General features: G+C 46.2%; 1 protein-coding gene and 1 long non-coding RNA gene across 3 annotated transcripts; one reads left to right on the top strand and one right to left on the bottom strand.

Annotated features, from left to right (window-relative positions):
• Nucleotides 1-6: 6 nt before the first annotated feature.
• TFAP4 (transcription factor AP-4) lies at nt 7-15,439 on the bottom strand. Of its 2 annotated transcripts, XM_044303847.1 has the most exons (7): nt 15,051-15,434; nt 4,171-4,336; nt 2,136-2,234; nt 1,857-2,027; nt 1,047-1,175; nt 675-839; nt 7-295 (listed from the first exon to the last, which is right to left on the bottom strand). In XM_044303847.1, the coding sequence occupies exons 1-7, from the start codon at nt 15,137-15,139 to the stop codon at nt 122-124; spliced, it is 993 nt and encodes a 330-aa protein (XP_044159782.1). In that variant the 5' UTR covers nt 15,140-15,434; the 3' UTR covers nt 7-121. The 2 variants fall into 2 exon arrangements, with proteins under 2 accessions (XP_044159782.1, XP_044159783.1); XM_044303848.1 differs by lacking the exon at nt 1,047-1,175 and having other exon boundaries at nt 15,051-15,439.
• Nucleotides 15,440-15,625: 186 nt separating this feature from the next.
• Nucleotides 15,626-27,439, top strand: LOC122945034. The gene is made up of 3 exons (XR_006391081.1): nt 15,626-15,660; nt 22,224-22,285; nt 26,317-27,439. It is a non-coding gene; the product is annotated as an uncharacterized LOC122945034 (long non-coding RNA).
• Nucleotides 27,440-27,476: the final 37 nt, after the last annotated feature.

The raw sequence follows: 27,476 nt of genomic DNA, 5'->3' as shown, positions 1-27,476 counted from the left end.
AGATTTGGGGAGGAGGCCGGCAGGGAGCAACCCCCGACTGTGCTCCATCAAGTACCCTTAGCCTCCTCCCCCTCCAGTTCCCCCCCAGTCTCTTGCCCAGTCCTGGGAAGGGCAGCAGATGTCAGGGGTCTTCCATGGCATCATCCTTGTTTTGATCTGCCTCGCTGTCGTCGCATTCTGTGTCCGACGCGGTGTCCGAATCTTCGCATGGGCGCGCAGCGTTCACGATGACCGCCTTTCGCTGCTCGTCTTCCTGCAACTGTTTGTCTCGTGTGCCCTCTATGTGCTGTATGGCCTGGCGGAAACGAGGAAAACTGCAGGTTAGCCAAGTGGCAAGTCTAGCAATTCAGGACCCTCATCCATTACAAGAGGGGCTACAAAGGGTGTGCCTTGGTTTCCCTCTGGAGGACCCTACACGCCCATGCATTACATGGGCAGACTGTGGATTTCAATTGGAACGGTGTAATGCCTCATTTCCCCTGTGGAGGCGCTGCAGGGGAACGCTTACTGCAAACTAAGCCAACCAATCATTGGTATAGACCTAGACGCAATGTTTTTTCCGTCACCCTTTTGTTTTAAGAGCGGCTTAGTGCTCAAACCCCGGTGCTAGACCCTTGCCATTATCATTTAGACCACGTTCGCCAACTCCCCCTTCTACCTCATCTCGCACTCACCTGCACAATCGTGTCCAAATTTTGCCGGGAGGTGGACACAGAACTGATCACCGAGGAATGTCCCACAGTCACAACATTGATGTGATGAGAAGGTGCAGGGGGTGGAGCGGGGACTATTACTGTGGGGTGGTGAGTGGGCGCCAGGGGCATATGTGGTGCCAGGAGCTGCAGGGACAGGATATATGTTAATGTGAAAACTGCACACAAAAAAAACACAAATGGCACAAAAATATATTTATCTATGTAATACAGGATTACGCAATTAGATGGGGGGGGCATAGTACCATCTGAAACAGGTGAGAGCAGGCAGCATGATGGCTAAGGAACAGAAGGGTGCTCTTTTATAATGGGAGGAAGGGATATCTGTCTCACCTGAGAATGGAGAGGCTGGTCACCCCTGTCCAGTGACTCGTCCGATTGTCCCTGCCCTCCCTCTTCCTGGATTTGTTGAGCTATAGCCTTCAACTTTTCAGGGTACATATGAGCATCCAGATCCCGCACCTGCCAGTTATATCAGTCAATTAGAAAGCCTGACCAATGATCTACTATAGCAGAGATGCTCAACCTGCGGCCCTCCAGCTGTTGCAAAACTACAACTCCCAGCATGCCCAAATAGCTGTAGGCTGCCCAGGCGTACTGAGAGATGTAGTTGTGCAACAGCTGGAGGTCTGCAGGTTAGGCATCCCTGTACTATAGCATCAACTTTAAGGGGTTCTCCAGGACTTTTATATTGAAGGCGTAACTTTAGGACACGTCGTAAATATCAGATCATAGGAGGTCCAACACCCGGCTCTCTACCAATCAGCTCCGGAACTACACCACTATGTCCACTGTGGACGGAGCCGACTACTGCAGCACCAATGCCATTGCACTGAATGGGAGCAGCGCTGCGGTAACTGGCTCTGTCCACTACGCAGTGAGGGGAGCTATAGTTCCAGTGCTGGAGGGGGTCCGGGAAGTGGAACCTCTCACGATCTGATATTGATGGCAGGTCATAAAAGTCCTGCGGAACCACTTTTAAGATGCTGTATACAGGCATGCAATGCGCCAGTCTACCTACTGTGCCATCCTACACTGCCGGCATCGCTCTCCCTACAGGAAACTAATGGGTGGGTATGATCCTATATGCCATTTGCATGCCCCATGCAATACTAAGGTTGGAGCCAAGTATTAACCATTTACCTGCTCCTCCAGCATCATCCTCACAGAACGTTCCTTGTCCAGTTGCTGCCGCAGTTCAATCATTTCCCTTCGCAGGTCTTCGGCTTTTTCCTCTTCCCAGATATCCGGCGAGCCGATGCCCTCATCCTTGTCTTCCGCCCGTCGTCGCTTAGGGGATGAGCCATTGAACTCCTGCAATAGGAAGAGTATACTTACTGGGTATAACCATGTCATATTACACTACATTACCCAGTATGCTCTCCAGCAGGGCAAGAACTACAAGTGCATGGATCTCCTTACCTGTATAAAGCGCTTCAGCTGGGTATTCTGCTGCAGTAGCCTGGTCTTCTCCTGTTCCAGGGAGAATATATAGTCTGCCGTCTGCTGCAGTATCGCTGCCTGTGTACAGAGGACAAACAGCCGGCGAATTTACCACCGCTCTTCCATCATGCAAGTCCCATGTTCATACAGCATTATAATCATGGAGTCTGAAGAGTCTTATTGCTGCTCTTAAGGCCTCACGCACACGGCCAGTTCCATGCACTGGGGGCAACTGGCAACATACGTGCGGATTCCACAGACGAATCCAGACCCATTCAACTTGAAAGGGTCCAGTGATCCATCCGCAACAGGTTCTATTTTGTTACGGAGTGGGGGCACGGAGAGAAACCCCACGGAAGTAGTGGTTCCATGCCTCCATTCTGCACCTTCAGGATTATGGAGCCATTCAAGTGAATTGGTCTGCATCCGTGATACGGTGAGCTCACAGCCGGGCACAGCCGTGTGCATGAGGCCTAAAGGAGCATTCCCACCTGGGACATCTACGGTACTTTGATAGAATACGCCATAAAGGTCAGGTTGAAGCGGGTCCCAGAGGAGACCCGCAACCATCTCCAGAACTGGGCCCCGCAGAGAACAGAGAGCAAGCCACACTCTCCATTCACTGCTATGGTATAACCACTTTAAGAGCTGCAATATGAAATGCTGTTTCCAGTACAGTTGCCCCTGACTTTTATACCTCAATCACGAGTCTGCGATTTTCAGCCGAAACCAGGTGCGGCTCCAAACACAGAACAGGTGCAGATCTTTCCCTTAGGGTCCATTCAGACATCCGTAGTGTTTTGCGGTCTGCAAATAGCAGACTGCAAAACACTGACGCCGCACATCGCCGGCATTTAATAGAGGATTCCTATTCTTGTCCGCAGCTGCGGATAAGAATAGGACATGCTCTATTTTTTTGCGGAGCCGCGGACTAGAAATGCAGATGCCGCACTGTCCGCATCTTTTCCGGCCCCATTGAAAATGAATGGGTCCGCAGTCATTCTACGGATGTCTGAATGGACCCTCATACCTTATGTCTGTGGAGGCTCCAATCCTGGTTTTGGCTCACAATCACCGACGTGCGAATGAGGCTTTATATTGATGACTTTTCTGGATAGGTCATCGGTATCTGAAAGGTTGGGGTCCAACACCCAGGACCCCCGCCAATCAGGTGTTTGAGAAGGCATCGGCGCTCGCGACCTAGCAGCTTACCCTAGGCCAGTGATGGCGAACCTATGGCACGGGTGCCAGAGGCAGCACTCAGAGCCCTCTCTGTGGGCACCCACACCCTGGAAAAAGTCTATGGTGTACCAATATGTCGTAGACTTTTCCTGCCATTCAGCAGCGCAGGGCGCACTATGAACAGCACAGGCAGCGCACTGAATGTAGGTGGCTATTGTAGATAAATGATAAAGTACATGGAAGATATTCTATATTGGACTGTAGTATTCAAGGTAAATTGCTGTGTTGGCACTTTGCGATAAATAAGTGGGTTTATGCTGCAGTTTGGGCACTCGGTCTGTAAAAGGTTCGCCATCACTGCCCTAGGCCATGTGATGTCACGTTCATCGCCTCGCTGATGTGAATAGGGCCGAGCATGGCCACTATATAACGTACGGAGCTGTGCTCTGTGAGCTGAGAGAAAGCCGCAGCACCACTGCGAGCACCTCTGACTTCTCAAACAGCTGATCGGCAGGTGTCCTGGATTTCTTAAAATTCCCAGACAACCACTAAGTTGCCTGGAAAAGTAGCAGTTTTGTCATTGCTGAACATTACACTTTGCTGCATGCTGTAAAGCAAGTTTGTTTTTAGTTTTTAAAGACTGGAGTTACTGACATCTAGTGGCCAATGTGAAAATTGCAATGTCATTTTTTTATTTTACTTTTTTGTAAGGCTAAAAGAAGAAAAAAAAAAAAAATGATAGGAATGAACATAGAACACAAGACACAAAACAGTCCCATGATGTTTTGCCCCCACGTCTGACATTTTTTTTTTACAAAGCGACATTACGCACCTTGCTTAGTTTCTCCCCATCTGTGTGGGGGATTAGAGTTTTCAAAGACTGGAAGCCAGCATTGATGCTCTGCATGCGGCGGCGTTCATTGCTATTCGCAATTTCCCGGCGTATCCGCCTTTCTTGGTCCCGTTGCGTCTCTGGCGTCAAGGGGATGTTTGCTAGGCTGAAAACAGAACGACCATTAGTGGAACAAGAAACTATACTCAGATGCAGATGTATGCGTTCCTCACAAGCGCGCATTTAGCCTTTGAGCAAAGGAGGGGTTAAGGTGGGTGTAGATCGTATTCGGCCTCCATGGTGCGACCTATTAGGCACCTCTGTGTGTGGCCTCACAGGAAAGGATGGAAGCCGGATCTGAGGACCCCCCCCCCCCCCCACTCCTGTCTGCCCCGGAGGGCTGCGTAATAATTTCCAGATGACAATATCAAGAGGGGAATGAAGGCAGATGACCCCCCTCGGGGCAGAATGAGGGAACTCCGGCTTCCTGCCCCCGCCGATACTTGAGATTAGTCACAGGACATGATTAACCGGAGGACAAAGCGCAGCAGCGAGACACTTCACAGCAATGGGATGCAGAATATCTGGCTCCTCTCTGGCAATAAAACTGTTTATACATCCTCCGTTATTTCCAGCAGATGAAACCAGAAAAGCTCCTAAAACGCACTTGTCAACAACAGGGCGGAGGAGGACATTTTATGAGCTGAAGCCACCAAGGTCTTGAACCTTCAGGGGGCATCTCACGACAGTTCCTCGGGTCTACAAACATTGGCTCAAGATGGAGAATGGCCTTATCTACTCAGCGTAGAATGGGCCACTTTTAAGAATGTATTTTGGGCAGAGGTACGCTTTAATAAGCGTTACAGGACACGACACCAGTGACAGCGTATTTAGTGAGCTCTAAATTTAATGGCGGTCATGGACACCATTGCGGCAGAACATAAATGTCTCCGCATGGCCCCAGGGCACAGCGCTGTACACCTCAGAGGCTGCAGGTTCATGTGGGCCCTTGGGCGATCAATCTCAGTGGGCCCCCGTGTGGCATTTGTCAAATATCACCACGGCATCTGAGCGTGTTAAAAAAACGGAAGCGCAGGCTTCCTGCTCAGACGCGCCTTCCCCCAGCGGAGATCAGGGAAAACACTCTGTTCTAAAAAAAAAAAAAATGAGCCGCAGCCTGTACTAGGCTCCCAGGCTTATTGTTAGTATATCCCTGTTCAGGCCACTAGGTGACAGCACTAAACTGTGATATAGTGATTTCTATAGAGAATAATGGAGCAATTTCCATTATTCTGTATACGTTGCAATCTGATGAAAAGTAATAAAAAAAAAAAAAAAAAAAAAGGAAGTTATGGGCATCGTCGCATGCGAAAAACACCCATACTATTAAAGTATAAAAAAAAAAAAAAAAAGCCCATATGGTGAAGAATGTAACAGAATAAACTAAAAAAATAAAAAAAAGTCTGATTTGCTGTTTTTTCATCACTTTATCTCTCAAGAAAATTGAATAAAAAGTGATCAAGTCATACACACCCCAAAATGGTATTGTAAAAAAAAAATAAAAAAAATAAATAAATAATAATACACACACAAAAGTTATGGGGGTCACCGGGAAGCAGGAGTTCTGTTAGGGTTGCCACTTTTCCCCAAGAAAAAAAATTATAGTTACATTAAAAAAGTTGGTGTCTATTAAAGGGTTTCTACCACTTCGGTTTCACATATTTAGCTGTCAGACACTAGCGATCCGCTAGTGTCTGCTCTGCCCAACCATCCTAATATAATTGCTTTTGGGGCAGCCGTTTTGCTAAAAAAAGAACTTTTATTAATATGCTAATAAGCCTCTAGGTGCTATGGGGGCGTCATTAGCACCTAGAGGCTCCGTCTACCTTCAGAAACTGCCGCCACCCAGCGCGTCCCTCCAGCCTGCCCATCTCCTCCTGAATGCGATCTCCTGCTCGACACTCCACTGCGCCTCGCGAATGACGCCATAGTGCTCCGAGGAACAGGCGCAGTGGAGATGTCTGAGCAGGAAAGCTGTCAGACATTCACTGCGCATGCGCCGAATACAGGCGCTCACAAGGAGGATCGCATTCAGGAGGAGATGGGCGGGCTGGAGGGACGCGCTGGGCGGCGGCAGTTTCTGAAGGTCGACGAGCCTCTAGGTGCTAATGACGTCCCCATAGCACCTAGAGGCTTATTAGCATATTAATAAAAGTTCTTTTTTTAGCAAAACGGCTGCCCCAAAGCAATTATATTACGATGGTTGGGCAGAGCAGACACTAGCGGATCGCTAGTGTCTGACAGCTAAATATGTGCAACGAAGTGATAGAAACCCTTTAAACTTTTATTTAGCCTCTATTTTTTAAATGATTATGCTGGGATTAGAACTCACAGCCTTCTACATTAAAGTCAAGAACCTTAACCACTGGGCTATAGAGGTTCATGTTAACCTGCTGTACATATACAGTGGTCCCTCAAGTTACAATATTAACTGGTTCCAGGAGGACCATTGTAAGTTGAGAATCGGTTCCAAAGCACCAAAGTATATCATACAAGATGAGAGAAAATGAGGATTTAAGAAAAATAAGCAGATGACTAAGACAGATAAGACAAGTCCTTACATATAACAGTCAGGAATAGCTGCCAACTAGCAACTAAGGGTTACTTTCACACTCGCACTTTGGGTGGATCCGTCATGGATCTGCCTAAAACCAATCCGTTACAATAATAAAACCGCATGCATCCGTCATGAACGGATCCGTTTGCATTATCTGTAACATAGCCAAGACGGAATCCGTCATGAACGCCATTTAAAGACTATGGGGGACGGATCATTTCCTTTTGTGCCAGAGAAAACTGATCCGTCCCCATTGACTTACATTGTGTGCCAGGACGGAGCCGTTTGGCTCAGTTTCGTCAGACAGACAGCAAAACGCGTCAGACAGCGTTTCGGTGTCGGCCTCCAGAGCAGAATGGAGACTGACCGGAGGCAAACTGATGCATTCTGAGCGGATCCTTTTCCATTTAGTATGCAATAGGGCAAAACTGATCCGTTTTGGACCGCGTGAGAGAGCCCTGAACGGATCTCACAAACTGAAAGCCAAAAACGCCAGTGTGAAAGTAGCCCTAATACAGTTAGTTTACCAAAGAAGTGGTCTTGATTGGATCTGAGTCATTGTATCTAGAGTCTAGTTTCAACTAATGGGTCAGAAAAGACCATTATATGTTGAAAATATTGTATCCTGAGGGATCACTGTATTATGGCTAAAAACATCAGTAGTAGTTTCCCACAGTATAAAAAATAATATATATTAAAAAAAACAGGGGTTTTCTTATTCCCTTTTGGGCTTTTTGCACCCACCTGCTCTTCTACTTGACGGTGCTGCCATATATCTATCATTTTGGGCCATACTTTTTTTACAATTACTTTCAGAAAGAATTAAAATTATACTTCTGTTGTATAGGAATACCTAATACGTGATCATCTACTATGAGGTTTTTCTAGTAGTTTAGCATTAAGCTTCACAGCTCAGTGGTTAAGGTTCTTGCCTCTAATGTAGAAGGTTGCGAGTTCAAATCCCGGCATAAACATTTCAGAAATAGAGTCCAAATTAGACTTAAATACACTGGGTGTCCCTAAGTATACTGATAATGTTCATAGCACCGACTCCATAATATGGACATAGCCCCATTAATTTCTGTGGCAGCCCCGCTACACTACAATCACATCTGTCGCAGCCAATATTGTATACCCCACGTAATAATTCAAGAGATTCTATTCTTATGATTGAGTCATTGCTTTATTATTCCTGCTAGAAGTTTGTAGAAATAAGGTCAGGAGGGGAGTTACCAGTTGCACAGTCTGACACTGCCAGCACTGATTGGATAGCGTTAGATTGTGCGGTGACACCCCACAGCTAGACTCTGGCAATTCATTCATGACTAATATAAAGGAATGGCATGACAGTCATAAGAATCAATTCTGTGGGATTGTCGTTACATGGGGAATGTAAGTAGTTCCTAGAAGAGAACCTGTTACTGCTTCGGACATATCTGTTTTAATAGCTACTCCGCCCTGTAATAATTCTCGACCATTGTTGTGCCATTCTTCTCTTATTCCTGCTAAAAGTTTATGGATAAAAGGTACCGATGGGAGTTACCAGTTTGGGGGGGGGGGGGGGGGGGGGTGGTGGTGTCACTGTACTGCCTCTGTATCTTTAGCTATAGACTTCTAGCAAGAACAGAAGTAGGATGGCACAAAAACGGTGACTTAGCGATAACCTTTCCTTCAAATAAGTCATCAATAAATCAGATCAGTGGTGGCCCCCTAAATTTTATATAATTATTGCAAGAAAGTAGTCCATCTGTCAGCCATTTTTTGCTTTGTATATTTCACTTTTGGCCAGTAGACAGGAGAGCACCCATCTAATGGCTGTTAAAAACGGGTACACAGGGGGCTCCTTAGGTGGTTATAAAAAAAAAAAAATTATTTTTAATGGCCATTAAAATGCACACATGGTTAAAAAATAGCGTGTCAGTTTTTTAAGGCCATTTTTCCACTGTTATGTGAATATAGTCCAACATTTCCTCAACACCCTTTAAAGGGAGTCTGTCACCACATTTGACCATATTAGACAGATCCTATAGCGTTATATGTGCCACCCAGCAGTTAAAAACGGTACCTTTGTTGCATATAACCGAGTCTTCTTTCTGCCAAAAATGAACTTTGAAGATTATGTAAACGAGCCCTCTCAAGTGCCCAGGGCGGTGTCTCAATCTTCCGAGCCCAAGACCGGACCTCCCTAACGGCTCATAACCCTGCCCTCCTTGTGCCTGTGCCCGCCCGTTTACTCCCCTCCCCTCTTCCATTGCGGCTGCGCGGACAAATTCGTAGCCGGCGCATGCGCAGTAGGTATTGCGATGCCCTGCCAGGACCGGGCATCGCATTGCGCATGCGCCAGCTACGAGTAAAGACAAGGAGGGCAGGGTTATGAGCCGTTAGGGAGGTCCGGTCTTGGACTCGGAAGATTGAGACACCGCCCTGGGCACTTGAGAGGGCTCGTTTACATAATCTTCAAAGTTCATGTTTGGCAGAAAGAAGACTCGGTTATATGCAACAAAGGTACCGTTTTTAACTGCTGGGTGGCACATATAACGCTATAGGATCTGTCTAATATGGTCAAATGTGGTGACAGACTCCCTTTAAATGAGGACACCTCTGTTTGTATTGTGCAGACAACAGAACAATTCTTCAAAGCCACCGGCTTATCAGAGGCAATAAAATCCGGATTAAAGAGACTCTCCGACTTTAGATAACATTGGTTATTTGCCTCTGAACGCCTTTCTTCCTTATTGCCCTGCGTTATCAGCCCAGCAAGTGAAAGAGCTGCATTTATACCTCAAGGCAAAAAAATATATATATCCAGACGGCTATAAAGACATGCAGCCCGAGCAGCAGAACGTCTATGTTCGAAGGTCAGCAACCTTCGGCTGTTGTGACACTACAATTCCCAGCATGCTCCATTCATTTCTATGAGAGTTCTGAGAAGAGCAGAGCAGGTATGCATGCTGGGAGTTGTAGTTCCACGACAGCAGGAGTGTCGGAGGTAGCCTAACCCGTCCTTCGATATAGAAACGACGTGCATGTACATGCTGCGGAGCGGGAACAGCAATACATGCCTAGAGAATGGTAATGCGACTCATGTGCAGGCGAGAAGAGGCGACCCAAGACGAGACAGACCTGTGTTACCAGACATCTCGCAGACTGACATGCGGTGTTCTCTACCCTCGAGCGTCCATCGCAGTCATTTGCAAACGTTCTATATTTTATGGGCTGCGACGACAAAGCTCCATCCTGATGCTCCCCTCCGCAGCCGCTATATTGAGGTCACAGCGAGTGCCGTTCGATGATCCGTCTCCATGTATTCCTATGAAACACATCATAGTGCCATGAAATACAGCGACAGGATTGGCGCACTAGCCTACAACCCCAGCCCAATGTCACCCAACAGAAGTCCTTGAAAACAAACACTTTCAAATTGACAGAAGGCGACTATGACGCCATATTGTGCGCCTCAAAGCAATCCTGCTATCCGCAAGCGCCATTTAAGGTCCTATGGCACAGTACAAGGGAAAAAAGTTGAAGACGAAATCTGTGCCACGAGGGGTTATGGGCAATAAGGCCTGTTTTTTTTTTTTTTTACTGGGATACCATTTTGAATTAAAGGGGCGTTTCCCGGCAGTAGAATATTGATGACCATACATCAATCAGCGTGGTGGTGGTCTGACACCCTGCAGATCAGTTGTTTTAAGAGACCGTAGTGCTCCGGTGAGTGCTGCCACCTTTTCCTAGGCCAGTGATGTCACCTTCATAGGTCACATGGCCTAGGCCAGCTCAGTTCCATTCAAGTGGATGGGCCTGGGCTGCAATACCAAGCTCAGCCACTATAGAATGTATGGCACTGTGCAGAGGATGCAGCGATCGCCAAAGTGCCACGGTCTGTTCATACGTCTGAATCAGTGGCGGTGCAGGCAGAGGATAGGCAATCAATATTCTACTCCCAGACTACCCCTTTAAAGGAGTAGGGATGAGCGAAGCGACTTTAGATGAAGCAGGAGCTCCATACAGTATTAGAATGTATTGGCTCAGATGAGCCAAAGTCCACTTGGAACCGAACCAGAGTTCGGGAAATATTTTTTTTTACAGTACAAATTAATTTATGAAGTTATTGCGCGAAGTCTCGAAGCAATAACTTCAGCTCATCAGAGCCAATACATTATAATACTGTTTGGAGGTCCTGCTCAGAACATTATTAGAACAAAGTTTTATGCGAATCGACTTTGGATGTTTAATCCGAAGTCGATGTGCTCATCCCTAATTAGGAGCATTAAAGGGGTTCTCTGTGAATAGCCAGTTTCTAACAGGTGGCAGCAGCTTGCCTTCCCTACTGAAAGGATCATACTTACCTGCTCCCTGCGCTTCCGATTTGGGGTTTGTTTTCTTCCTCCCCGCCGTGGACTTGGTCACCTAATCCTATTCAGCCAACTGCTGACTTCAGCGGTGATGTGTCCATAAGAGTCACGACACTGCTGAAGCCTGTGGTTGGCAGGTGAAGATAAGGTGACCATGTCCATGGCGGGGAGCAAAAAAAACAAAACAAACCCTGGACCAGAAGATGGAGACGCAGGAGCCAGTACGGAGGAACGAAGCGGTGGGGAGCTGGCAAGCTATTAGCCTTTCAGGTAGGGAAAGCAGCCTGCTGCCACCTATGTATTACCAGAGAACCCCTTTAAACCTTAAGTCGGGGCTCATAAAAGATCTGTCAGGGCACGTGCAGGTTCTCAGCCATGTGACATAACGTAGCGATTATGGCGACAGACGCATTTCTGAACTTCCTGTCAGTCATCTCATTTGAAGTACACCAGGACTGAAATGGCTAATAAGGCCGGATACAGACGGCCGTATAACGATGATTTTTAATACCCAGTGAGGTACATCCCTATAGGTCACAGTTCTGGGGGCCGTCAGAGACAGTTGTCTCCAAGGCTGCGTTCTGCGAGACACTGACCAGGACACGTCCCAAGCTTCTCTGCGCAGTCCATGTGGAAAAAACGGAGGTGTGAATGGCACAACTGTATGGGTTGTGTGCAGACAGAAAATACACTCCTCTGATTCAGGCCCGAGAACGATACGACGGGGTACATTTAACTAAACTAAATAAGGCGAAAAAGTGGCAAAAAGAAGAACATTTTGGGTGCACAAAATTCTGTATACCTACTACAACCATCACAGTTAGTTCAGAATACGGAGTTACGCCCTCGACAACTTTACGCCCAACGGCAGCGTACTGACCCATATTAGGTAGTCACTGACTAATGTGATAAAGGGGATTTAAAAAAATAATAATATATTTTTCTTAAAATGGTGCCTTGAAAAATAAAAATCGGTGCAAAACCGAAAATAGTCGAAGTCATTTACGAACGGCGCCATGTCTTTGAACATTCAAATTTGCAAAGCTGTTCTTTGCAACTTAAAAATATTTTTGTCACACGGGTGGCTTTCGGACTAGGATGTCGGCCCCGATATATTTACTGACATTTACAGCTGGAAACGGGCGTAAATGTTGGCAAAAACAACTCCAGTCAAGGGCCGGAGTAATTTTTACATCTGGCGCCACAGGAGCGTCTAGTTTATGACGAGGCCTCCAATTTATGTGCCTCCTCCGCCAGCGCCAAGGGGAAACAACCACCGCGTAAGAATCCGGTCTTTGTAAGTGACTATTAAATTATACACGCCATATTTTCAACCGCATTTTGCTTCAGTTTTCTCCTCACACATTGAATTTATCAGTACCGATAACGAGGCCCCTTGTTCTCTTCCACGCACTTGTAATACGCACAGGCAGGACGCCATTTTGGCCACTTTCCTTAACAGAAAAGCGCTGGAAAGTTTTATAAAATGAGTTGCACTTTTAAGTCGTGGAAACGGAAGAAGTGGCGCAGAGGCTTCGAAAACACGATGGTGTGGCGAAATGTCACATTTCTTAAAGTATTTACCCAAAATAACTGGCACTACATTGGACAACACGATAAATTTACTTCACAAATGTAAAGTTCTGGGTGTATTTCTTCCAAGGCTTATTATTTGCCCCATTTTATTCAACTATATGGAAAATGGAGATCGCATAAACTTTATTTAAACTAGGACAAAAAGAACACAAGACCAAGAGGGATGACATAATGTGTACCACAGCACGTAGTGGCTGCAGACAGGGCTGAGCTTAGTGCACAGCCTCCGCCACACACGGTCGCCTGCAGCAGCAAACACTGGTCACATGACCAGCCCGTGCCATGCTTTGTGCTTAGGAGAAAGCATGGTCAGCCGCAGACTACATCTCCCGGCGTTCCCTGTGCCGCCGAACTACGTTTCCCGACGAGCCGCGCGCTCCGACACTCCTACTCCAGGCGGGCTGCAGAGTCACGGCCAGGCCTGTCTGCGCTATAACATGGCTCACTCCCCCCTCGGCGCGGAAACAGGCGGCAAGGTCACGCGTGGTAGCCAAAACGGTTCCCATAAGCTTTGCTAGTCCTGAAAGGACGTTAAATTACGCGGTGCTGTCGGCCTCACCTCAGCTGTGGCGACTATAACACACGAGTAGGGCAGCAATATGGAGGGGGCGTGTTACACGGCTGTCCTCCCTCACACATGTTATATCCACAATGATTCAGGTCTAAGATAACCAAAAATATAATTATATATTTTTTTATATACCGTTGGACCATTATACGGACCATAAACGCACACTGCCATCCATAACTGTTGGCGTCAAGCTTTTCCAATGTACCAAAATGCGTTGGTCGATGCTCAATGTTAATTTGATCGTCACATATTTGGTCACGCCAATCGTCGCCACCGTTTTTAGCCAATGGCTTGTCGCCAGGGTGAAATAGCGACGCATCTCGGCTCCAATAAGCGTGCGACTAACGCGTCGGTGGACCAGCGGCGAGGCGGTTGCGTCATTATTAATCGATAACCCAACGAGTAAAGTTACCGATAATGCAATGCCACTTTTTTCGGCTAGGGACTGGACAGCCCTGTTCCGGGACAATTGGAAACCATCCTGTGCCAACCCAGACATAAAAATTGCTAAATATTTGATGGCATGTTGTGTTGACGCAACCCAAATCATGACGTCTACGGCCGCCTCATGAGTCAATGGCGGCGACTGATCGGCAGGGCCACAGGCAGACCAATCTTGACCTTGTACCAAGAACTTAAATATTCGCCCAACCAATTATCTCCATGTGTGCCCTATAATCTGCCAGTCTACTTCCTCCTACAGGAATACCATGACCTTGTGCAAGCAGCATGGCATCAAAGCACAGATTAGGACACTTGTAGTCCTCCAGCACACCTGACTGCTGTACCCCCCTGCGGCGGCGCAGATTACAGCTCCTTAGGTGTTGCTGGCTTTTGTAGTCCACAGCACATCTGGATTGCAGCAGCACAGATTACAACTCCTCAGGTGTCACCGGCACCTGTAGTCCTCCAGCACACCTGGGCTGCTATACCCCCCAGTAGCGGCACAGATTACAGCTCCTCAAGTGATGCTGGCACCTGTAGTCCTCCAGCACACCTGGACTGCTATACCCCTTTGCGGCGGCACAGATTACAGCTCCTCAGGTGTCGTTGGCATTTGTAGTCCTCCAACACACCTGGACTGCTATAACCCCTAGTGGCAGTACAGATTACAGCCCCTTAGGTGTTGCCAGCACCTGTAGTCCTCCAGCACACCTGGATTGGTGTAACCCCCCCCCCCCCACCAGCAGTACAGATTACAGCTCCTGAGGCTTTGCTTGTCTGAAGCTCCACTGCATTAGCAAATGCTATGAAATCAGCTGATTGCCAGGGGGAAAAAAAAAAAAAGAAGAGAAGAGGGGGGGGGGGGTTTAGTTGTAGTGTGTGTGTCTGGAAGAAGGGCTCAGGTCTTATTTAATAGCCCCCCCCCCGTACTGGAAGGGGCAGTTAGGGAGGACTGGGGCAGCAGTGTTTGCATGCTGCCTGATTCCAGCTCTGCAGCATGGCCGAGGCACCACGTGGGTCTGTTTGCAAGTGACAAACCTTCCCACTGCGCCCTTTAAAAAGCCCTTCTCTCCACTTCCACCGATCCTTCCCAACCCCATGGTCACCCCCCTATACCAACAGGCTGGGGTTTTGGGGGTGCAGCGGTACCTCGGAAGGACCCCCGCCGCCTCCTCCTCCTTCCTTCAAACCTAGACACAGCTGACCCCCTCCACCCCCTGCAAGGTGATCTAAGGAGATCTGCAGCATGCAAACCGGGCTCCAGGCGTGGGCACCGCCGGCGGGCGCGGGTACCTACCTGCACAGGCCACCAATGACTTCTTTCTCCGTCTTCCTGAAGTGTTGCAGGGAGGGTACTTTCTGCGCGGGCATCATGAAATACTCCATAGCAATCAGCAGGAGGACCAACCTCCACCCCCCCCAAAATGTGTATCCCTCCCACCACCCCCCTCTAGTAGTAATAGCAGCAGCAGCAGCTCCCCCCTTTAGCTCCGGTGGGATCCCCGATCAGCCTTATTGATCAGGTGATGGTGCATGCAGGGGGATCAATGGTGTAGTGTGTAGGATGTCCCAGATGATCGGGGGGAGGCGTCTGTCTCTCTCCTTGTGTTCTGCCTCTCAATGTGAGTGTGTGTGTGTTTGCAGCTGATGTCTGTTTCAAGGCGGGAAACAGCTGGTGAGAGATCAGAAACAGCACCCCTCCCCCTCCCTCCAGGCTGGGCCCCCCCCCTCCTCCTCCTCCTCTCCCTCCTTCCACCCAGAGCCAAATCCCAGCCCTTCTTCCGCAGAGTAAAGGCATTGCATGTAAACAAAGGACTATTTGCAGAGCCTTGCATGTGCTGCTGCAGAGGGGAGAGGGCAGGCGGCTGCAGATCCGGCACATGCATGCTGCTGCGGGGAGGACAGGGGTAAATTGGGCTCGGATTTGGGGGGGCATAGGGGGGGTGGAAGGATGGGGGGTAACAGAAGCTTGAATGGGGAGGATGAGAGCTGATCCCGGCTGCGTGCGCCACGCTCGGGTGATCAGTCCCATCAGCTGACAGCTTGGCAGAGAGAGGAGAGCAGGGGAAGGAAGGAGAAGAAAAGAGCAGAGCACATGGTGTGTGCCTGCATCATCCCCCCTAACCCCTGCACTGCCAGGGAGGCCTGCTGCAGGGACCATTGTAGCATGGAGAACAGGGCTGCATAATAAGGGAGGGGGATCATTTTGCTCTGCAGCTGAGTTTATCTCTAAAAATCTCCATATACGAAAAAATAAATAAAATAGTCCCATGTAAATTGCTCAATTTGTAATTGAATCTCCATCTGTTAAAATCTCTGTACTAAATATATAATGTGTAATCTCCTATAATATATATATACACTAGTACGGAGATTTTTAGAGATGGAGATGGCATTTAAAAAAAAAATTGCAATATGTTATTAATTTATATAGGATATTACACATTATATATAACTAGTACAGAGATTTTTAGAGATGGAGATTAATTTACATTATATATACCCTATATATGTGTAATCTATAAAAATACATATATATAACTAGTACGGAGATTTTTAAAGATGGAGATAACATTTAAAAAAAAAATTGAGCAATATCCTATTAATTTATATAGGACATTACACATTCTGTGTATATAATATATATATATATATATATATATATATATATATATATATATATATATAAAATGTCATTTCATCTCTATCTATAAAAATCTCTGTACTAATTATATATATATAATGTGTAATATCCTATATAAAATATTGCTAAATTATTTTTACGTTATCTCCACCTCTAAAAATCTCCATACTAGAATATATATATATATATATATATATATATATATATATATATATTCTTTTCAAAGAACGAGGCAGCACTTCCAGATTTCGGTGGCAGGGTGAAGACCCCAAAACTTTATTCCCAGCAACGTTTCGGCCTACTCAATGAGGCCTTTGTCAAGCTTGACAAAGGCCTCATTGAGTAGGCCGAAACGTTGCTGGGAATAAAGTTTTGGGGTCTTCACCCTGCCACCGAAATCTGGAAGTGCTGCCTCGTTCTTTGAAAAGAATATATCCTGGAGGAGAAGCCGACCTCTGTGAGGAATTGCACCCAGTGCACACGGTCTGACTGTGCTGCTGCAGTATTTGCTGTTTATATATATATATATATATATATATATATATATATAACGATGAAAAACGGACAGCACTCCAAGTAAAAAAGCAATGGTGTTTATTCACCCACATGGGTGAATAAACACCATTGGTTTTTTACTTGGAGTGCTGTCCGTTTTTCATCATTATCCATACGGGGTAAGCAGCTATATCCCTGGACCTAGCACCCGCCAGCGTTTGTTTCTCCAGTGCCGTGTCATTTTATATATATATATATATATATATATATATATATATAATATATATAAAATCTCCTATATAAATTGATAGGATATTGCTCAATTTAGGAAAAAATAAGTTATCTCCATCTATAAAAAATGTCTGTACTAAAATATATTAAGTCCTACATAAGGGCTCATGCACACAAACTTATATTTTTTTTTCTAGAGATGAGCGAAGCGACCTTAGATTCGCTTCGCTAGAAAATTTGTTGTAATACCATACAGAGATTCGGACAACTGACAGGAATAGGACATGTTCTATTTTTTTGCGGAACGGACATGCGGACATACAGAAACTGAATGCAGAGAGTCATTTCTGTTTTTTTTGTTTTGTTTTTTTTGGCGGACCCATTGAAGTGAATGGTTCCGCATATCGACATGTCAAAAAATGGAACGGAAACTGAAAAAAATAGAGATGAGCGAAGCGACCTTCAGGTGCTACATCTGGAGTCGATTCGCTAAAATTTTTGTTATAATACCGTACGAAGATTCAAACAACGGACAAGAATAAGATATGTTTTTGTGCAGAACGGACATGCGGACATACAGAAACTGAATGCACACGGAGTCATTTCCATTTTTTTTTTTGTTTTGGCGGACCCATTGAAGTGAATGGTTCGACAAACGGACCTGTAGAAAAACGGAGCGGAAACTGAAAAAAATTGAGATGAGCGATGCGAGCTTCGGATGCTACATCTGGAATCGCTTCATTAAAGAAATTCGTTATAACACCGTACAGAGATTCATCTCCGTACAGTATTAGAATGCATGGGGTCGGATGAGGCGAAGTAAGTTATTTGCGCAGTAAGTAAGAATTCGCGCAAGACTTGGAACCGAACTTGGCCGAATCCATATTTTTTCATTAGTAAAGAAGAAAATCTGTCCTGTATAAATGAATAGGATATTGCTGTGTTTTTAACAATTTTTTCTAATTTAAATCTTTGCAGGAGATATATCAAACTGGTGAAAAGGAGAACTGGCTTGGGCTACATTCACATCTGCGTTTTTGCTGGATATGGCACGGGATCAGCAAAAACGCAATCGGTCAATAATACAACCGTCTGCATCCGTTCAGAACGCATCCGGTTGTATTGTCTCCAAATTGAACAAGACGGATCTGGCACTAAAACCATTGTAAGTCAATGGGCGGCGGATCCAGGTTTTTTTTGTATCCCCAAAAAACGGATCCGGCATTAAACACAATGTAAGTCAATGGTGCCAGATTTTTTTTTTTTTTACACAATATCCCATGATGCACTGAAAAATGCTGCTTGCAATGGTTTTGTGTCGAGTGGGAACACAACGGAACGGAATGTATTCTGGTGCAATCGGTTCAGTTCTGTCCCCATTGACAATGAATGGGAACAAAACTGAAGCGTTTTCCTCCGGTTTTAAGAACCTGTGTCGGATTTCAAAACCGGAAAGGAAGACACAGATGTGAAAGAAGCCTTAGTTGCCCATAGCAACCAATCAGATTCCACCTTTCATATTCCAAAAGAGCTATGAAAAATGAAAGATCGAATCTGATTGGACGCTATTGGCAACTAAGCCAGTTTTGCTTCACACCAGTTTTGATAAATCTACCCCTCGGGGCACATTTACTTAGCTCACTTTTTTTTGGGAGTAACAGGCGTCTTGGCAAATTTTTTCTTCAATTTGCGCCTCATTTATTATCCCTTTTTAAATCTGGTTTGTCTGACCTTTTGTGGTCGTTCTTGTAAGACAGGTTCAAATTCACAAAACTGGTCTAAATGGTATGAACATGATAATGTGGCGCAAGTGAGCTGGATTTTGGCGCACGTTTGTATGGAAGCAAGTTGTGGCGCAACTCGCCACTCAAAACTCGAGACTGAAAAGTACGCCAGCCCTGGGGTGGAGTAAAAATTAGACTGTTTTGATGAGGAAATCTGGCGAAAAATAAGGCACACCTGCATAAATGGGATGGAAATTAGGCGCAAAAGCTAGAAAACTTCTTAATTTGTCTTAAAACAGGCACAAAGAGCGCAAAAACAGTTGGTAAATGAGACAAAAAATAAGGCTTTTTACTTATGAAAACAGGCGGCGACACTTTAGTAAATGTGCCCCTCTGTCTCTAAAAACCTTGCGCTCCCACCTGTCTGCCCAGGGCTTTTAATCAGAGTATAATATTAGCTGGATTCTACATTGCTCTGAATTTTGTAGGTTTAGGCCCAGAAGAGGCAGGTCTGATAGTGCAGGTCCCATCTGCAGAGGCACCTTGTCGCTGGTAGATGGGCCCAACACAATTTTGATGAAAAAGTATGGCGGTAATACAGTTCAGATTTATCCATGTTTCCAGTGTTTACATGTGTTCTTGCACATGGAGCAGTGGGCTGCTGCATATAGGGGGAGATTTATCAAAACTGGTGTAAAGGAAAACTGGAACTCTGTGGTGTTCCGTTCCGCAAAAAAATTGGACTAAGCCATAAGCCAGGGCAGAGAGCAGTTGGGGGAAGCATTTTATAAGAAGACCATTGATTACAATGGGCATGTTGTAATGCTTCATTTCTACTGTGGTGGCGGGGCTTTTCCACTGATCTCTGGGATAATAGCATCAGAACACCTTGTTTGGGGACCCTTCTAATATATAAAAAGGGATTACTCAGGGTGGAGAACCCCATTAAACTATTACCAGTCTCAAGGAGAAACTGTCCTCCTCATATCATGCACCATCATTGTGGTCTCCGTGAAGAGCTCCTTTAGGGCACCTGCCGTGCTATTGAACTGATTGAGTGACATTTGCCACCATAAATCTTGCTAGCACCTCGAGGCTGTCACATGCCTCCTTCACTGGCGATCTTGTCACTTGAAGTCATGCAGGGTGAGGGCAGCAATGAGGCTATTTGCTCGGAGTCATATATTAGGTCCAATTCACACCACTTAGCTCCGTGTCTGATGCACATCGGATGTGGACCCAAACATTTCAATGGGGCTGCAAAAAATAACCAAAATTTTAAGGGTTTTTCAAATGATGACCTATACTCCAGATAGGTCATCAGTATCTGATCGGTGGGGTTCCGACACCCAGGACCCTGCCAATTAGCTGTTTGAGAAGCCAGTGTTCGCAGTAGCGCCGCAGCTTTCCCTAGGCCATGTGACGTCACGTTCATCGGTCACGTGACCTAGGTGCTGATCAGCCCCATAGAAGTGAAGGGAGCTGAGCTGCAATACCAACCACAGCCACTATACAATGTACGGCGCTGTGCAGGGAGAAGGCCGCGGCGCTACTGCGAGTGCCGGTACCTTCTAAAACAACTGATCGACCCGGACCCCTACCGATCAGGTAGATAGGTCATCAATAAATAAATCTCAGAACACCCGTTTAATGCATTTGGGAGGAATTTGCTATGAACAAGCCAGCACAGAAACCAGCTAAAATTGTTCTATTCCCAATATAAAAAAAAGCACTAATCTATGATATAGTAAGTGGATCAGTCCTGGTTTAGTTCCATGTACACGGCAGTATGTTCAGAATGACAATCGTTTGTCCCCTATATAGTTTGTGTTATTGTCCGCAGCACATTTCTGCTGCGGACAAATTATTTTTTGTGTCTGGATGCGATTAAAATGGTTGTCCCACAAAAAATATTCAACTTTTCAAACCAGCCCCTGGGTCTGAATACTTTTGTAATTGCATGTAATTAAAAATGTAGCATAGCCACTGAGTTATTCAATAAAAGGCATCTGTATAGCGCCACCTGCAGTTTGTTTTTCTCATTTCTTTGTCCTGCTCACTGCGATGGACGCACATGCTCAGTTTCATCCTTCAACTGCCTCCTGAGCTGTGATAGGACAGAGCATGGACACGCCCCCTGAGCTGTGATAGGGAGAGCATGGACACGCCCCCTGAGCTGCAGCAGAAAAGACACTCCCCTTGAGCTGCCAGCTTGATATAAATCTTGCAGAGCAGTGAATGTGGAGATCTCTGGATCCATGCGAGGTACAGGGCTGGTTCTAGCTTTGTGAGAAAGAGCTGTGTAGTTCCAGTGCCAGAGCTACTCCCGAACAGCTGATCAGCGGGGGTGCATTGTGTTGGACCCACATCAATATGATATTGATGGCCTATCAATAGACAAAGCGATCGGATCCCATTATAGTCAATGGAGACCGGTGCTGATTGACATCTGGCTAGGCCAGATCCGGTGAACTCTGGCAAGTTTTTCTCTGTCAGATCCGTTAAATGCAAATGTGGTTTATGCTGATGATGTAATTAGTAAGCAGAAGTCCGAGGTAGGGGAGGCATTGAGCCACTCTTCTTAACCATTCGCCTTCTTTTCCAGCATGTCCTTCTTGCTCAGGACAAGGATACGAGAGGAGCAGGTGTAATATAACTGTCACCACAGTCACTGTCTAGGTAGTCTGAGGAAACCGTCTACAAATACTGATGCACAGTAGGTTCATATAGGTCCTGTTCACACAGTATCGGCACATCAGTGCAATGCATCTGCTGCTCCTCCTGATCTCCGAGGTAAAATATGCCAGTAATATTCGAGCACTGGATTTAGCAGTTCTGGTATTTTTTCCTCAACGTCTTTGGTTTCCAAATCAGGACGGTCCAGCTGCTGTTCAGAACTACAATTCCCAGCATGACCAGAGGTTGTCAGAGCATGCTGGGAGGTGTAGTTACAATAAGTAGACAGCCACAAGTTGGAGCCCACTGCAAAAGCAGATGCATTATGCTCGGCATCTCTTTGCATTTCCCCCTTACTGTCGCCATGTGGTAGCCGCCATGATCGCTGGTCTTAGGGTCTATTCACACGTCCGTTTTTTCTTTCCTGATCTGTTCCGTTTTTTGCTGAACAGATCTGGACCAGATCTGGACCCATTCATTCTCAATGGGTCCTGAAAAAAAATCAGACATTGTGCTGTCCGTTTTTTTTCAGGACCCATTGAAAATGAATGGGTCCAGATCTGGTCCAGATCTGTTCAGCAAAAAACGGAACAGATCAGGAAAGAAAAAACGGACGTGTGAATAGACCCTTAGAGCTGCTTCTTGTAATCTTGGAGCAGCAGTAGATGTATTAACTGTATATTTGCGCTTTTATTTTTAGATGCAGTAGTCCTGTACCACTACCCCATCATGGAAACCCAGCTGTATGTGGTCAGTCGTTTGGTACGTAATAGCTTATTATACTGGGTCAAGGGAAATTAGTTTAAAAAGATTCTCTTGGCTACAGATATTCCGGAGGATAAGACGTGAATATCTGCTCGGTGGGGGTCCAACCCCATCACCTGTTTCGACCAGCTCCAAACATTGTATAGCTTCCGGAAGCAAATAACAAAGTACGCCGTGTATTGGTCGTGCTGGGGTACTGCAACTCAAGCTCCCATTAAGGCCCCTTTCACACGAGCAAGTTTACCACGCGGATGCAATGCGTGACGTGAACGCATTGCACCCGCACTGAATCCGGACCCATTTATTTCTATGGGGCTGTGCACATGAGCGGTGCTTTTCACGCATCACTTGTGCGTTGCGTGAAAATCGCAGCAAGCTTTATTTTGTGCGTTTTTCACGCAACGCAGGCCCCATAGAAGTGAATGGGGCTGTGTGAAAATCGCAAGCAAGTGCGGATGCGGTGCGATTTTCACGCACGGTTGCTAGGAGACGATCTGGATGGGGACCCGATCATTATTATTTTCCCTTATAACATGGTTATAAGGGAAAATAATAGCATTCTGAATACAGAATGCATAGTACAATAGGGCTGGAGGGGTTAAAAAAATAATAATAATAATTTAACTCACCTTAATCCACTTGCTCGCGCAGCCCGGCATCTCTTCTGTCTTCATCTATGCTGTGCACAGGAAAAGGACCTTTGATGATGTCACTGCGCTAATCACATGGTCCGTCACATGATCCATCACCAAAAGATCATGTAATAAACCATGTGATGAGCGCAGTGACGCCATCAAAGGTCCTATTCCTCAAAGAAGAAGACAGAAGTGATTTCGGCTGCACGAACAAGTGGATTAAGGTGAGTTAAATTATTATTATTATTTTTTTAACCCCTCCAGCCCTATTGTACTATGCATTCTGTATTCAGAATGCTATTATTTTCCCTTATAACCATGTTATAAGGGGAAATAATACAATCTACACAACCTTGAACCCAAACCACGCATGTGCAAAACACATTGCACCCGCGCGATAAAAACTGAACAACGGAACGCAATCACAGTCAAAACTGACTGCAATTGCGTACCTACTAGCGCGGGTTTGCTGCAATGCATACGGACCTTATCCGGACACGCTCGTCTGCAGGGGGCCTAAATCAGTGCTGGAAGCTACACAGTGCACGGCGCCTTCTGCCTCCGATTCATATACTGTATAGCTTCCGGCACCGCGGCTGCTGAAACAGGTGACATGTCATCAATATCTGTAGCCCAGACGACCTCCGTATACATAACTAGGTCTTGTATTTTTTTATTTTTATTATCAGAAATGAATGTGCAAACGCTCATTTATTGGGCGATCGTGTCGTTCTGCCAGCACCGAAAACCATCCTTCCTGTGCAGCAGATTGTACAGTCAAAACGATGATCTGCTGCGCAGGAATAATGATTCTGTATAGGGACAAGCGATTGATGTGGAGGTGATTGTTACATGTAAATGCAGCTCTCATCTCCGCTGATGATCGGGAGCGTCTTCTTCGTTACTGATAACCTGCCTGATCATCTATACGTGTAATAGGACCCTCAGGATAAGTCATCTACGGTATATCAGATCGGCGGTGTTCCGACTCCTAGCACCGCCATGCATGCAAGTGCTGCTTCTGCTTCAAAATTTTCTGTGCGCCACCTCATTTGCAGTGGCCACGCAGTGTAATTACAACCGCTCGTCCCAAGCGAGACGACACACAGGTAATTTTGAAGCGGCAGAAGCGCTTGCACACATTGGGGTGCCAGGAGCTGAACCTCCGCCGATCTGATATAGATGATTTAGGGCTCATTCAGACGACCATATGAATGGGTCCACATCCATTCCACAATTTCAATAGTTCCTCTCCATGGCCCCCGCAAGAAAGATAGAGCAAGTCCTATTCTTGTCCGGGCAAGAATAGTCATTTATATCATAGGGCCAGCCATGTGCGGTCTGCAAAATCCGTGTTTTGTGGATTCACAATTTGCAGACTGCAAAACACTACGGCCGCCTGAATGAACCTTTATCCTGAGCATAGGTCATCAATATCGAGCCACTGCACAACCCCTTTAATGGTAAACCCTCTGGATTTTCAGCCACCATGAGGCTGTGATACATGCCATGCTTATGTGTTTCAATATACCTCTGTATATATCTGTAGATGGAGCACAACTTATAAAATCTACTTTTTTTTTTTACCGCCATGGTTATTATGCAAATCCAGAGGACATCTGAGCGTTGCCAATGTCGGGAAGAGTTTGGCAGCCTGTTCCCTGAACGCGCCCTCTGGGCTTGATTGACATCCGCCAGGCCGGGCTTCGTCATCTTCGCGTACTTCCAAGTACAGCAGAACGGCGCATGCACCTTGACATGAAGTGTAATGTCCTCGACTTCATTCACTACACAGATGTAACCAACGATAGTACCACCTCACTTAAAGGGGCTGTCCAGGAATAGAAAAACATGGCTGTTTTTTTCCCAAAAACAGCTCCCACACCTTGACATGGGTTGTGCCTGGTATTTTAGCTCAGTTTTATTGACTGAATGGGGCGTAACTCAACCCGTGGACAGGGGTGGTGCTGTGTTAAAAAAAAAAAAAAAAAAGCAGCAGCCATCTTTTTCTACTCTTGGACATCCCCTTTAACTAATGTGTTGAATTTGATCTGGGTAATAAGTGAAGATGAGGGCATTATACCCCACTTCACTGCGTATACGCATTTGCGGATCCGCAATACACGGGCACCGTTCCGTGTGCATTCCGCATCACGGATGTGGGCCCATTCACTTCAATGGGTCCGCAAATCCGGAGATGCGGAACGGAACACTACTGGAGTGCTTCCTCTTCCTGGGGTTCCGTTCCGTGCCTCCGCACCGCAAAAAGATATAGAACATGCTCTATCTTTTTGCGGAACGGAGGGATCGCGGACCCATTTAAGTGAATGGTTCCACCATCCCCATGCGGCTGCCCCACGGACGGTGCCCGGGCATTGCTGACCGCAATTTGCGGTCCACAGCACGGGCTTCACACGTTCGTGTGAACGAGCCCTAAGACTGAGCTGGAATATATGACACAGTGATTTGGACAGGAGTGGCGCATATCGCTATGGCATGGAGCCCTGGCCTTTAGGGTACGGCTACGTGGTGGCATGCCTGCAACTTGCTGAAGCAAGCCGAGTCGCGTGTCGATAGCAACTTACGTTAAAGTTAATGGAGAAAAAGTTGTGCGTGACTTGCGACCTGTAACACAAAATCCATCGAGTCTGCATTTTTTGCGACAGTTGCGTCGTAGTCATAGTATGTCGTATTGTGACATAATTGACAATCATTAGAACAAATGTAGCCGTACACGTAAAGGAGTTGCCACCTATGTCAGATAGGTGCCGGTCCCAACTCTGGAACCTGCACCTATCTGACATAGGTGGCAACTCCTTTACATGTACGGCTTCATTTGTTCTAATGATTGTCAATTATGTCACAATGCAACATACTATGACTACGACGCAACTGTCGCAAAAAATGCAGACTCAATGGATTTTGTGTTACAGGTCTCTATCTCTAGAAAGGACCTCCCGAAGTGAAGGAGAGGACACCGTGCATGCACGGCCTCCCTCCATTTATTTCTAAATAGCCAAGCAGCGCTCTCAACTATCTTTGGAAGTCCCATAGAAATGAGTGGAGAGCGCATTGGGCAAGCAAGGCCGCCGCTCTATTCACTTCTATGGAACTAGCCGGCGCTCCCATAGAAATGAATGGAGGGCAGCCACGTATACGTAGTGCGCTCTTATTCACTTTGGGAGCTCTGGGACCTGCGCCGATCTGACAATAGTCTCAGGTGAGACAACCCCTTTTCTACATTTTTCAAACCAGCACCTGGATGTGAATACTTCTATAATTGCATGTAATTAAAAATGCTCCAGTAGCCACTGAGTTACTCAATAAAATGTATCTGTATAGCGCCACCTGCTGCTTGTTCATTTTCTTATTTTTTTTGTCTGTCTCACTGAGGTGGTCGAACGTACTCTGTTATGTTAGAAGCTGCAGCAGATAGGACACATCCCCTGAGCTGCCAGCCTGAAGAGGATCTGCCAGAGCAACTGGAGCAATGAATGGGGAGATCTCTGGATCCATCGGAGACACAGGTCCGGTTCTAGCTTTGTTGGAAAGAGATTGTCATGTACTATATGATGTCTGATATATATTTTTTTTTTACATCAATCATGACGTAACCCCTTTAAGGGCAATTGAACATGGAGCGTCATCATGAACAGGTGCGTTCAACATCCATGTATAAAGATTAAAACTAGAAAAAGGGTCTGCGACAAAAGTTTATTCAGGTGTTAAATAACTTTTTTTTGCTTTTATCTGTTTGCAATTAATCCCAAACGTCATGACTGGAGAATGTAGAACACAAGAGACCTGCGAGTGGCGAAATTTTCTGTTTCCTCCGCTTTCACCACAGAGTCCTCCCACGCACCTCGTGTACACTCCGACAATAGCCCACTCCTAATTCCAGGCCGTCTCCCAGTCACACCCTGCTCCTGAACGCACCACACAGCACTGGCGGCCTCTTGTTTCATCTCACACATGGAGCCCGCACATGGGTGTAATCACAGCTTCTTAGGCATCTTCTGATCTTCTGCAGGCCCAAGAGTAGGAGGAATGAGCAGCTCAATAACATCCTGCAAGGAATATCCAAGCTGTACTGGATACTGTCAGGGGAAGGTGTTGAGAATGGGGCTGAACAGCAAATTATGTGGCGCAGTCGGGGCCTTAGGAGCTATGAGGAGATAGCCGTGCTCCATAGGAATGCACTGAATCACACCACCTCTGCAAACCTTTACCGTTAACTGCATGTAACTTCTGACCCCGAAACTGCATGAAAATTAAGACCCCCACCATTTGGAGAGGGCATCAATATTTGGAACCCAAAAAACACAGTCCGTGTACTGGCCGCTTCTCCCGGGCCGACCGTTGCTCCCCTGACCAAAACTGACTGTATTATAGTAATTTATGATGCAGCCAGTTCGTATTTGATTGTGTGGCTACTGCAGCCTACAGACCTAATCATGTCCGTATAGTATGTGAGTTTTGAGAATCTTTTTGTTTTTTTATACATGTACATGACTGTTGCGGTACACAAAAAATCGGATCTGCAAAAAATACTG

This window comes from Bufo gargarizans, chromosome 8 (assembly GCF_014858855.1).
Source record: "Bufo gargarizans isolate SCDJY-AF-19 chromosome 8, ASM1485885v1, whole genome shotgun sequence".
Taxonomy (NCBI): domain Eukaryota; kingdom Metazoa; phylum Chordata; class Amphibia; order Anura; family Bufonidae; genus Bufo; species Bufo gargarizans.
The sequence above is the reverse complement of the archived record's forward strand: the minus strand, read 5'-3'. Positions and strand labels throughout refer to the sequence as shown.

Excerpts from the sequence above, each read along its gene's own strand:
- TFAP4 (XM_044303847.1), bottom strand. The coding sequence starts at position 15,139 with ATGGAGTATTTCATGATGCCCGCGCAGAAAGTACCCTCCCTGCAACAC. Across the intron at positions 2,235-4,170 it reads ATGGGGAGAAACTAAGCAAG|GCAGCGATACTGCAGCAGAC; the intron begins GTGCGTAATGTC and ends CTCTGTACACAG. Across the intron at positions 1,176-1,856 it reads GGATGATGCTGGAGGAGCAG|GTGCGGGATCTGGATGCTCA; the intron begins GTAAATGGTTAA and ends TATAACTGGCAG.